Source organism: Clinocottus analis, unplaced genomic scaffold (genome assembly GCF_023055335.1).
Source record: "Clinocottus analis isolate CAN_PGR_092001 unplaced genomic scaffold, fCliAna1.0.p SCAF_17, whole genome shotgun sequence".
Taxonomy (NCBI): domain Eukaryota; kingdom Metazoa; phylum Chordata; class Actinopteri; order Perciformes; family Cottidae; genus Clinocottus; species Clinocottus analis.
In genome coordinates, this window is record NW_027175898.1 from 10,101,222 (window position 1) to 10,114,713 (window position 13,492).

Below are 13,492 nucleotides of genomic sequence, written 5' to 3' on the forward strand. Positions count from 1 at the left end.
ATATGCAGTATCACAAACTATGCGTGTATAAAGTTGCACTTGATTTCTTGTCCTTATAATAAAACTCACGCGCTGCACTGATGCTGTGCTACTGCATCAGTATTATTAATCAATCATATATACAAATATATTACTCCCAAAGGCCATATTTGTACGCAATAAGTACTTCTACTTTTTATACTTTAAGTACGGTATAATTTGCTATTGAGAATTCTGTATTTTCACTTAAAAAGGACTTCGATGCAGGACTTTTACTTACAATGGAGTATTTTGACATCATGGTATTAATATAAATTATATTCTTACTTCTTCCAGTCCTGGTCAATTATTCTAAGTCTGTCTGTGTTTTGGATTTTTCTGGTCTTGGAGAATTATATAGCATAAAAAAGTGTTAGAATATATTAAAAGCAGCAGCTCTTTTTCTGCTCTTTTTCATTTTGTGCCATTGTTTGTAATTATATGTCTTGCTCTTATATGGACATATGAACACCACCGACATCACAACTTGAATGTTTGAGAAACTGCAGACTAACCGGTAGAAACACAAGACAAGCTGATCGAGTTCAATGACATCTGTAAACTTTTAGCTTAGCTCTGAGTTTTTCGGCATCTTTATGGTCTTAAGTATTGTCATGAGCTGAAAGCCTTGTGACAGACAATTTGACAGCAGTGAACAAGAGTAGAATAATGAATATAAATGCATTGCTTAAACAACATGAATGAATAGTTTATATGGGACTTTTTTTTACACTTTGCTTGCCATCATGTGATGGCAAAGTGAAATAAATTAATAACAGTACATTTATGGCTCTGGTGTCTGCTTTTTTTTCTTCTTTATTCTGTCCCTCTTTGTGCGTCTAACTGGAAAATGATACGCCTACTCATGTTCCTGACAATGACGAAAAGGTAAAATCTGCAGAGCGAATCAAACCTAAGCTGAAAACAGGATGTGGAAACGGAAAGGAAATCCTGAACAACTGGGTTTAATTTATACATTTGTCTGTGTTGACAGTATTTTTTAAAGATCGCCCAAACCTCTGAAAACATTTCAGTTTGAGGGAAAAAGTTGTCAAAGCTCAGTACATTTCAGGAAATGTGTACATTTTGACAGGGTCTGTTAAATTTTCTCTAATTAAAAAAAAAGGGAAATTATGAGGTGACAACTTAGCTAAAGTACCATCGAGATGTTCAAGAAATAAGAGCACCTCCATTAGCTACTGACACTCTCTCCAGTGTGCCATATTTCCAGTGAAATCTGTGGGATTCTCATTTTAGAACATGCTATTGTATCTATTTTCAGTTTTCTTTTTAAATTTCTCATCCCTATGTGACTGGAATCAAAAAGCAGTGGTGGGAAAAAAAATCCCAACAGTGGTTTTTCACATGAAGGCATCACACACTGTGATTCTTCCCTGTGTGTAATTCCCAGACCACAAACTGCTGAGCAACTGATCATGACTCACAGAAGAAATTGAATATTTCATGGACTCGATGTGTATTTACCAAAGAAATGGCATTACGAGAACTTCTGTCAATGCATTACTCACCCAGCCCATTTTTCAATGATTGACTCTCTTCCTTTTCACTTTATGAGCGGCTGACTGCCACCTGACAGGGCGTACGGCATGCCATAACATGAAGTCAGCTATAAAAGAATGTCTCTCTAACAGAGTCCCGCATCTTCCACAGGTGGACATACTTCCAACCCTCATCATACCAAGCTAGAAGTAGGTAAGCAGCTGCAGCAGAGACATACACACACACACACACACACACACACACACACACAAGCAGGCATATCCTGTAATGCAAGCGCAGTGATGCAAAGAACAAACCGAGAGAGTTTGAGGGAGTGGTGAAACAGAGAGTCAAAGACACTGGTATATAGATCTGATGCAGTGGCAGCCGTGCACGGAAGATAATGTTTGCAAACCTGAAGTGAAAGTCTCAACCTGTGTGGTTTTCTATAAGTCACAGGGGATCGTTTGACTGTTTTCTTTTGACTGTTATCCGCTTGTGTGTCAGTCAGGATGAAGCTGTTGCTCGTTGCTGCCGCTCTGGCCGTGGCCAGCTGCGCCCACCTTTCTCTGGAGGACCTGGAGTTCCACGCCTGGAAACTCAAGTTTGGTAAGACAATTGTATCAGTTTTCTTTTATTGTGGTCTGTCGTCAAATATAGTAGATCTTGTTCAGGTTTCTGTGAAAGTACTGACTTCATTTACACATAACACAGAATACCTCCATGTTTAAAACTAGGTCGTTGTAATGTGTTTACATGTTTAGACGTTTACAGCTGACAATCTGTTTGACAGCTAATAAAGGAGATCTCCAAACTGGAAAAATGATTTCTTTGATTACAAATTGATCACAGATTCTTTATTTCTCTGATTGGCAGGACGGTCCTACAACTCTCCTGCAGAAGAGGCTCAACGGAAAGAAATCTGGGTCAACAACCGCAAACTGGTGCTGGTGCACAACATCATGGCAGATGAGGGCATCAAGTCCTACCGCCTCGGCATGACTTACTTTGCTGACTTGGTATGCACAAGAAGAACTAAACTGCGGTTTCTGCCATCATTTTGCATCGTACTTGCTCTCTTTGTGACTAACTGTTTTGGATGAAGACCGAATTAAGTGACATACTGAATCTTGTCCATCTTCTCCAGAAAAACGAAGAGTACAAACAACTGATTTCCCAGGGCTGCTTGGGCGCCTTCAACACGTCTCTGCCTCGCCAGGGCTCTGCTTACCTCCGGCTGCCTCAAGGAGCTGATCTGCCCAACACTGTTGACTGGAGGGACAAGGGATACGTCACTGATGTCAAGGATCAGAAGCAGTGCGGCTCCTGCTGGGCCTTCAGTGCAGTATGTACTGCTACATGTCGGTGTCCTCTCTTTTGGTAACGTGGGAAACTTCACACACCTGACTTCTGGTTTCCAACTTAATTCTTTCAGACTGGCTCACTGGAGGGGCAGACCTTCAGGAAGACATCGAAGCTGGTGTCTCTGAGCGAGCAGCAGCTGGTTGACTGCTCCGGCGACTATGGCAACATGGGATGCAGTGGAGGCCTGATGGACAGCGCCTTCAAGTACATTAAAGCCAACGGAGGGATAGACACAGAGGACTCATACCCGTATGAGGCTGAGGTAAACAGAAAGCAGTTTGAGTGAAACATCTTTACACTTACAGCATCCATTTGTCATTATCATACTAAAATGCAGAGTTGAAGATGGACATGAACCCATTCAGGCAGTTTGGAAATTACAGCGCTGCATATAAGAGATGTGTAATAGTGCCATCTTGTGGACAGAATGAATAGTGGCCAACAACAGACTTTCAATGCAAGGCCATCTCATTGACAAGTCCGTCTCTCAAAACAGTAAATGGGACATCATTAAAACTCTTGAAAACTTTTTCCATTGCTTGTGCGCATACCTTTGGGCATCTGGAGTGTCTACCAACCCACTAACTTTGACATAATACCACCCACTGAGTTTTTTGTGGGCTGCCTAGATCATAATACATTTGATTTAACAGTCCTGTCTTCCTATTTTATGCAGGCTTATTATTATTATTATTATTATTTATGGTTGTTATCTCGTGTAAATCTTTTTAATGCTAGCAAAATAAATTATAAATACAATACATAACCCAATGTGCTTTCTATGTACAGGTATATTCAAAAAGTTAATAGTACAAGAACAAGTATTTTTATTTTATTATTTTACATTAAAGCATGTAAACAACACAAAATACAAGTTTAAACTTGAACATTGCTGTGTATATTTTTTGGTGATTTTTCTTCTTCTCTCAATTAGGATGGTCAGTGCCGTTACAACCCCGCCAACGTTGGTGCCACATGCACGGGCTACGTTGATGTGACCCAAGGTGATGAGAATGCACTGAAGGAGGCTGTGGCCACCATCGGACCTGTCTCTGTGGCCATTGATGCTTCTCATATGTCCTTCCAGATGTACGAGTCAGGTAAACACTTTTAAACACAGAGTTGCTTCTGCCAAAAAACATTCTCATCAAATGCAAGAAGGATTAGGATATTATTTTTTTTTTAAAAAAACAAAAACGTTTCCACCTGTCTAATCTGTGGTTTTGTGTTTCTAGGATTGTATGACGAGCCAGACTGCAGCAGCTCAGAGTTGGACCATGGTGTTCTGGCTGTGGGTTACGGGACTGACAACAATCACGACTACTGGCTGGTCAAGAACAGGTAAACAACCAAATCTGCTGCCCTTTGAAAAGGTTGGACTGCATTCCTGTTAAAACTCAGTCGGTATTATAGTGGAGACTGAAAGTTGCTGTCGTCACAGACAGACATCAGCAGCAAGACGTCTTATTTATGGTTGCAAAAAATAAATTGAAACTCACTGAGGATGTTGTAAACCTCCTGAACTACCCTATTACTATGAATTGCTCCTATTATTTTTGCCTCTATCTGAAAACAGATCATGTTGTCTCTACCTGCTGCTAATATTTGTGCTCATGATTCTCTACATAGAGCAACTAAATATTGGGTAATGTGTGTGTTTCTGTAGCTGGGGTCTCGCATGGGGAGACAAGGGATACATCATGATGACCAGGAACAAAAACAACCAGTGTGGCATTGCTACTGCATCCAGCTACCCTCTGGTCTGAGCAGGTGAGAGCAAACTTCCCTGATGAACAAATACTACTGAAACAAGTTACATTTCTGGGTTCTGCACACAGGTACCTGGAATAATGTGTGTGCACTCTGCAGTTTAATGTCCATTCACTGGTTGTTGTTCATGTTTTAGGGATTTTCAGGCCATGGGCATTCCTCAGGAAGGAGAAAAGTGACACATCATATAGTTTAATTTCATAAAGAAACTGAGTTATGGAACAAGTCCCTTTGTTGTTCAGTAGGACCTTTCTGCACTTTTAAAATGATTCCTGTTTTATTAAGAGTGTAAACAAATGTAAAGACATTGTGTTGTTTGAGAGATATAAAGTAATAAACATGTGTGTCTTAATAATTGTGTTGCTTTTCATTGTCCACCATTATATTATAAGACTGATTTGTATGTTGGGGCTGTAGAGAAGACAGTCCATCTAAGTTAACACAAAGTAAAGACTTTGTGTTTAGGGATAACTAGAACATGTTAGCATGCTAATATGTTATACTAAGATGGTGATTGTGGTAAACATTACCTGCTAAACATCATTGTTAACATTGATGAACAGGTTAGAATGCAGATTAGCATTTAGCTCAAAGCACCACTGTGATGATCGACAACCTCAAGGAGCTGACCAGCTGCAGCAAGACATCCTGTAATCTATTTATTTAATCTATATCTATCTATCTATAACTCATTTTAACAACTATAGCTGCTTATTTGTCATGTGACATTATTCTATTTACATGAATCTATGGATCAATGAATATTTGTAACTTTAGGAAAATATAAATTCAACACGTGTTAACTTTTCTTGTTTATTTGTAAGATTTTGCGATAAATATATCGAGCAATAGTATGCCAGTTTAAAAGAACTACAGCAGCATGCACCTGCACAGGGCGAGTCTTGACGACTTCATCACTTTCCAAAGATTGCATATGAATGATTTCTAAAAATGATAAATGATTCATATGTGTGCGAATCTAACTGAAATGTATGAATTACAAATGCCTCAAGCTTCCCAGTGTACATGCAGTAGCTTCAGCTCCTTGTACTGTCTGTCTCCCATCAGTTTGCCTTTAGTCATTTGTTTAACACTCCGTTTTAAGGCTTTTAACATTATGGATACACTTGCTTTAGTCATAGATGTTCAGATGGACACAGTGCACATCAAGCTACCTGAGAACTTTGCTTGCAGACAAGTTGAACCTCTAAAGAAAAGCAGATTTGATTTTCAAATCGTTGGGTTTTATGGCATATCTATAATATTCATTGCTGACACCAGTTTAGACTGAAGTCAATTATTCATGAAAAAGAACTGTACCTGTTTTTCAAAAAGTCTGATGTTTGGAATCAGGTGCTGCCTCTTATACTGACTGCTGCTGTCCTGCAAACCAAACAAAGATAAAAGCTGTGGGCTGTGGGCCATTTCAGACATGGAAAATACTCTTTGGTCTCTCCTGCCGTCTTTGTACTTTTTGTTCGTTTGGATAGCATTTCCTTGCCTATCTATCCTCCTTTTGCTTTTTTTTTTACCAGTCTGCAGATTGTAAAAGGATATCTCAGTTTTGTTCTTCATATGCAGGTGGGGACGCAGCCACAGAAAGGAAAGAGGTAAAAGTGAAAGGAGATCTGGGTGGTAAATATGAACATATAGTGAAACTAAAAGACAGAGCCGGAGGGAGGGAAAGAAAACACGTGTGTGGTTGAATGTCTTGTCTGATGTGATAAAAAAATATATATATTATGGATTTTAGAGAATTACCTCAGCTGTATGTTTTTGGGCCTCTATTACTTCAATGTCTTTTACAGATAGTGTTTTGCTTTCAACATCATCCTCTCCTCCTGTAACATCTTCCCACTGTGACACTTAAGCCGCCCAATCCTTGATAATCGGTTTCCATATAAACCGTGATCATGAGAAATGAAAAGAACTGAAATGAAAGAAATATATTTTTCATCCTCATCTTTCGCAACCACTGATGGAATACTAAAATGATTTAACATTTATCACATGTGAGAATAAGTCATAAGCACTGACCGCAGCACAAAATGCCCATCAAACTGAATCAGATAACTCATTTTCTCGACATGGACTGCGTTGTGATGACTGCAGCCATGGTCACATGTTAGTAGGGTTAGTTGATTGTTTATTCATATACATTTTTTCAGCAAAAACTTTTCAAAGTGTTTAATAAAGTTATGTTAGTTTTAAACAAGCAGTAGATATGTTTCCCTCAACTGGCTGTTTTTCATTTAGTTTCGTTATGTTGACGTCATACCGGGCCTGTTTTAACATCATTTTGTTTTGCAGAAACTGCTTTGTTTCCCTTCCACTGCTCTTCCCACATGCAGTTGGTGGCCCACATTGTTTCCAGGGTAACATACACTAACTCTGGTAAATACACATCATATGTAAAGTAATACCATAATGAAATTATTCTCTCACCAGTATTTGTAATGCTTAAGGTTCTGCATGTAATCCAGCTAAACAGCAGTCCTTAAGTCATTATTCTTACATCTTTATGGAACCTCAGGCGGAGGAAGGTTGCTTCACTCATCTGTAATCCATGAAGTCGGCTATAAATAAATGCACAATGCCTAATTTATTTTGTTAATTCGTCACGGGCTATTCAGCCGAACTGCATTTCATTTAACTGCACACAATGAAGCTTAAGAGAGTTCAGAAGACCAATCTGACTTTGCTTAGTTGCAAAACATTAACAGATGATGCTGATTTGTTAATCTGGTTTTGAATATTTTATAATTTGCTGGGAAAAAAACAACCTTGACTTTGTTTATGAAAGTCCTTGGCGAGAGACGATGTTCTCCTTTTCCCAGATGACATCTGTTTTAAATCATTCACTACAGTTGCCCAAATGTAATTAATTAAATCCCATTAAGTGATTTTCCCATTCTAAATGTCACATTAGGTCTGGTTGTGATAATATTTGACAGGAAGGTGGAGAAACACATAAGCAGGGATACCGAAAAGGGAGAACATATTCTAGGATTTAATCAGCTTGTGTGACAAAATGTAACCTTGACATCTTACTTTTTCCTCCCTCGGTTGAGGCAAGCGGCAGCAGCGAGAGCTGCCGCGTGGAAGCAAACACGCACAGCCAACATAATTGAAAGAGAGATTTAAATTATCTCTTGTCAGGCCTGTCTCGTAACAGTCGACCTGGGGGGAAAAAAAAACATTTTATCAGCACCGGAATGTGACAGTATTCAGCCAATTAGGACTGAATGATTGTTATCCAGTGACGTTATTATCATCATCCCTTTTATTTTGGGGAGTATGAAGGACGGCATTAGAAAGTTGAAAACGCAAAGACGGGAAAGCCAGCCAGCAAGAGACAAAGGGAAACCGAAGGAGGGCGCATACGAGGTGAGGCAAATTAATTAGTTTTGCTAAATCCTCCTCAAACAGCAGAAGCCAATGTGGCTCTACAAAAGGCCATTACTGGTAATCAATTTAAATCTGTTTTACCCATCCCAAGGAAACCAATTAGGCAATTTAATTTGCCTTTTTTGATTCACAGCATATCCACTGCACAGGACAGGACGTCCAATTTGCCTCCTGCAGGGAGGGACAAGTGAAAACACCGGGAGGTGTTGTTGGAACAAACAAAGCTATTGATCTGAGGGAGGCTGAGAGATCCAGGAAAGAGTGAGAAAGATGCAAGATGCATGGCAGGATGATAAATAATTTAATTTGTTTTTTGTTAAGGAAACAGTGAACCTGCTGTGTTCATTTAAAACTGCCTTTGTAATTAAAGTTTATTGCAAGTTCAGCTTTTAGCTTAGTCTACACCTAAACTGTGACTGCATATTTAAAGTATCTTCTTTTTTTTGTCAGAAGAAGCTCTTTTTAATGTCACTAGATGGCAGTACTTGACTGCTGCTGATTATTTAAGCAGCGAGGGGTTTTGTGGCCTCGCTTAAGCCCCGCGAAGCACTGGTTCAAAGTCAAATGCACTTTGATTCTTACAGTCGAATGTCCTTGAAATGCACATGCAGCGCACACACAGCACATACAAGCATCCATACATGCACACACACACACACACACACACACACACACACACACAGGTGCTGCATTTGCCTGCATCGCTGAAACCATCACACTCTTACGACGCACACGCCGTGTGCTGACCGACTGCTTAATCAACAATGTCACCACACAATTTCAGTAGATTGTCTGTTGGGTTGGTATGCAGGAAAGTGTCAGTCAGCCGAGTCACCCATCATAGAGAACAAACAGCCTCTCCTATGGGGATACAGACGGGGCCACGTTTCTGTGCCCATGCGTTATCCATCTCCCACTATGCCTTCCTCTGTGTGCGCAGCTCCTTGCGTGTGTGCTGTGTTTGTGTGTGTGGGCTGATATGGGATGTCAACTAGTTTGTCATGGTAATGGAGAACATGTGTGGTTGTGACAGACAGGAGTTCTGAATGACCGCACACAGGACTGATGCATGCGCACACACACAGACACACACACACACACACACAAACACACACATACACAGGACTAATGCATGTGCACACACACACACACAGATGCATACACAGAACTGATGCATTTGCGCACACGCACACACACACACACAGACACACACACAGACACACACACACACAAACACACACACACACAGGACTGATGTGTGTGTGTATGCACACTTGCACACAGGACTGATGCATGTGCTCACACACATGCACAAACATACACACACACACACACACACACACACACACACACACATACACACACACAGGACTGATGCATGCACGCATGCACACACACACACACAAAAATTACTTGACGAACCCAAGAACAGGACAATAATTCATTCTCGCACATCCGTCTTGCTCTTAAATCATTCCCTCCTTTTCTTTATCCCTTTTTTTTCTTCTCCATCTCTCCATCCTCTCTTAGCCAGCTGCATTTCTTGGACAGGGCTCCTGGCTGCAGTCTCAGAGAGGCGAGTGAAGCTAACCGTTTGAGAAAAACAGCTCTGGCAAGGCCAATTACACCCAGACAAAGCACTTTGCATGTTATTGTGTTAGGGATTCATGCTTGATTGACTGAATGGCTTCTAATGAGGCCGGGGAACGACGTGCAAGAAAGGAAGAAACACTCCTCAGCTTCCCTGATGGATTGAATCACCCACACACTCGCATAGACGGATGTGAGCAGGTGAAAACGCACTTGTTGGTGCGGGGTTGCAGCGCAAAGGTGAGGTATCACATTGCGCACGTGGGAGCACGCTAACAGTGAAGGTGCTAGCAAATCAACACTAACGCAAAAAGCAGTTCTCAGGTAACTAAGGCTATAAAGTTGGTGCTGTGTGTGTCTGTGAGTGTGTGCAGTGGGTGGCAGATGAAGAGGAAATAGTGGAAAGGTAACTTGCTGTATTGCCTCTACCGATGCTTCTATGTGAGAGCCGCACTCCCACTGGCACCCTTTTATAGTATCACTTCACTAGAGTTGGATATAGCAACAGATGGATTGGTAAAGCCTACAGCAGTGATAAAACATGTCAGCCGTTATTCTTGTTGGGCCTGTATAACAGATGTTGGTTTTATTTCTGTGTTGTATGCCGGGCTTTGACTCCACTAAGCTTTCACATCTTTGTAGTTATTTTGATCTCTCTCCCAGAGGAATTAAGGTTGAAACAGATATTTCTAGCCATAGGCTAATGAAAATAACAAATGCCAGCTATGATTTTTTGCAAGATCACGGTCAACAAAATGCTGTCCAGTCTATGGGTTTTAAAAAGCAGGTATGAGCTGCATGCATGTACACAATTACTTAATCTGAAGCCTGTAAAACATGTTTCCAAAAGATATACTTCTCAAATGTTTATATCATTATCGAACAGGCTAGACATGTCTAGTGTTAATCACGTGTTAATGTCATTTGATTTCCATTGTTTGCCAGCATTGAAGGACACTTGAGGGACCCAGAGTGTGTGCCATGAGTCCTCATATGAGGAATATTTACAGCGGCCTTCTTCTTTTTCCCCTTTTTCTTCTTTCCCCTGCTTTGGCCACTCCCCCTCCACCTGCTCCATCCTCTTCCCCTCTACAACCCTCTCATTCATCATTGCTTGTCGCCCCCACTCTCCTCCCTCTTAGCTCTCTCCTCTACCTCGTCCATCTCCCCCGCGGTACCGAGGTCAGGGTGAGGGGTCAATTGCCTGGGCGCACCACAGAGCCTGTTCTTGAAAGAGAAGTCATGTATCTGCGCTCCGTCTTATCTTTTTGTTTTATATCGCCTGACAACTCTTTCCCACAGGAGTCAGATTCACTCTCACCTGGAGCAAGCCCACATATATGTGTGTAAGAGCTTTCTGCATGCATGTTTGTGTGGGTGGATGCTTCTCCGTGTCCTCCAGTTCTCTTTGCCCACTCTTGTTTATTTGCCCGGTTTTCTTCGCTCTTCTCCATCTCTCGACTGACCTTTTTCTCCCTCTGCCTCTTCTCCTCTATCGATAGCCAGAGCTAATAAGGCAATTAAAGCCTAATTAAAGGAGTCTTCAGAGAGAGGGAAGGTCTCGGGCAACTTCATGAGGGTAAGGCAGCAGTGTGTTTACTCAAGTCTCTGGCAGGCTCGCCCTCACTCTCTCTTGATCAACAAAAACAAAGTTGAAAAATGAAAAGTACAAAAATAATGAAGGCCCGAGGAACGGCCACACAATCTCCATCCCAATTTTTCAAAGTCTTCAGACTTATCCCTGTATTTTTAGTCAATCAAGAAACAGGTAACACAAGGTAACTATCTAATTTGTTCAGCTTCAAGTGTGTTTATCCAACCAGCGTCAGCCCACTCATTGTTGTCAAATTTGCCAGCGAAGATCAAAGAGCGCTGTGCAGCGCGGCAGCCAGGTTACCTCTGCTTGGCACTCAGAATCAAAGTCACGGATTAAGGGAAAGTGGGGGAGGGGGTTCAAGGCCATGTGACAGACGATCATCCTCTCTTTGGGATGTGAGCTGCTTGTCACAGAGGTCTGGGATAGATCCATGTTGCTTTTTCCACAAACACGCCAAAGCTTCTCTTACATCCCGTTGCGTACGATCACTGTTTGCACTTGTAGTCTGAAACAAAATCTTTACCCCTGATTTAGAAGGCACTTACAATGCATTAGCCTTGTGGTAATTACTAGAAACTCAATTAGAAGAAACCGCTGAAGACCAAGACCAAACTGGAGGGCTTAAGCTGCAACGCTGGTAAATGGATTTGGAGTTAATTTAGTGAGTCAGAGGGTGAAACAGCCATCAGTGATGTTTTAAGCTGCAGCAAGCAACCTGAGCACTCTGAGCTCTGTACTGTAGGCTGATCTCCTCTGTAGTCTGCTCTCGACTGGCATTCAGCTTCACTTTTGGTTTGACTGCTACAATTAAATTGCTCTGGGAGTTTGTTTCACACATCTATGTGCCGCTTGTTAGCACACACCCTTGCATTTTTCGTGCATTTGAAAATCCTTCATTCAACAATCTGTTGTATTTTTTAACAGCGATGTTTACACGTGTGCAGTAGATGTTACTGTCTGTGCCTCAGGTCCTGTTTAGAAAGTGGTATATTTTATTCATGGCTCTTTGTATGTTCTATAACATGCCTCGGGGCATTTCTATGACCTTGCCTGTCTGTATCTGGTGAGTATCTATATTTACCGTCTTTCATACAGTCAGTGTAAGTGATGGTTTTGTTTTACTTTCCGGTGATTTGTAAAGTACAGTTGATACGAGTAATTGGTGACCGATAGTCATGTTGATAGTAAAATAACAGATAACAGTTTTACTTATAAGGATCCTTCAAAATGTTGACATTATAGAATTGTGGCAAAAAACACGATATGCACTGAGCGTGACATATTCCAGATAAAGAATAAACCTGTCAGAGTTCGGTCATGAAGAATCCAAGAAGATTGTGCAGTAGTTGTGCTGCAACTATTGACGACCATTCTACGTCAATTCAATTGTTCAGCTCGGTCAACAAATTTCTAAAAATAGCGAAAATGGTCCGAAACAATTTACTAAAACTCAGCTTGACATTGCATATGAGAGAAACTCGAATCTGGCAACACATTTAGCCCTGCTATGGTATTGGTCAGACTCTAGTGCTGTGCACCTCAGATACTTGTTTGTATTGAGGCTGCAATGTGCTGGTAAGTCGTACCACATATGAGACACTGCCATCTAAATCCATGAAGCGAGAGAGGTACAGAGCAGATGGACTGCACCTTGTAAGTGTGGGTGGTAGAGCCTGCATGTCACTGCTATTGGTGCCAGCCTCTGTGCTGGCATGTGTGTATGTGTGTGTGTGTGTGTGTGTGTGTGTGTGTGTGTGTGTGTGTGTGTGTGTGTGTGTGTGTGTGTGTTAGCGGACGTGTTACTGCTCTTGGCTTCTGCTTTGGAGTGAAGTTGTGTGTGTCTGTGTGTGTCCTGTGGGCCGGTGAGTGGGTGTGCATCGTGAGTGCACTGCTGCGCTTCCTTCTTCTGGGGACCAGATGGTGATGGAGCCGGTCGCTCCACCCAACTGTTTCTGACATCATCACTCAAAGACAAAAAGAGTCAGAGAGAGACAGAAAGAGCATTTCTGATACATACGCTTATTGAAAGATTTGAATCTGTTCTGGAAAAAACGGCAAATGGGCACAAAGGTGTTTGTGGATCGTCTCATCGCATGATTTTTCTGTGATTAACAGCAATCAATCGCATTATAAGCACAATTCCATAATGAATGAAAAACTAGTGTATTGCACGCTTCTATTTTAAAGTAATGTTATCAGAACAACATAACAGGCACTCTCGGAGCAACAGCAAGTTAACAACAG

The 13,492-nt window shown here is 41.3% G+C and overlaps 1 protein-coding gene across 1 annotated transcript; it reads left to right on the plus strand.

Annotated features, from left to right (window-relative positions):
* The first annotated feature begins 1,994 nt into the window (after window positions 1-1,994).
* Window positions 1,995-4,965, plus strand: ctsl.1 (cathepsin L.1). Its single transcript, XM_068579821.1, has 8 exons — window positions 1,995-2,127; window positions 2,395-2,537; window positions 2,666-2,863; window positions 2,954-3,145; window positions 3,818-3,983; window positions 4,119-4,224; window positions 4,550-4,653; window positions 4,790-4,965. Exons 1-7 carry the CDS (start codon window positions 2,031-2,033, stop codon window positions 4,647-4,649), a joined length of 1,002 nt encoding a protein of 333 aa, XP_068435922.1. The 5' UTR covers window positions 1,995-2,030; the 3' UTR covers window positions 4,650-4,653; window positions 4,790-4,965.
* Window positions 4,966-13,492: the final 8,527 nt, after the last annotated feature.

What these genes read in the sequence shown, in the direction of transcription:
- ctsl.1 (XM_068579821.1), top strand. Translation starts at nt 2,031, where the DNA reads ATGAAGCTGTTGCTCGTTGCTGCCGCTCTGGCCGTGGCCAGCTGCGCC. An exon ending in CCTGCTGGGCCTTCAGTGCA is followed by an intron (nt 2,864 to 2,953) that starts GTATGTACTGCT and finishes TAATTCTTTCAG; the next exon opens with ACTGGCTCACTGGAGGGGCA. An exon ending in CATACCCGTATGAGGCTGAG is followed by an intron (nt 3,146 to 3,817) that starts GTAAACAGAAAG and finishes TCTCTCAATTAG; the next exon opens with GATGGTCAGTGCCGTTACAA.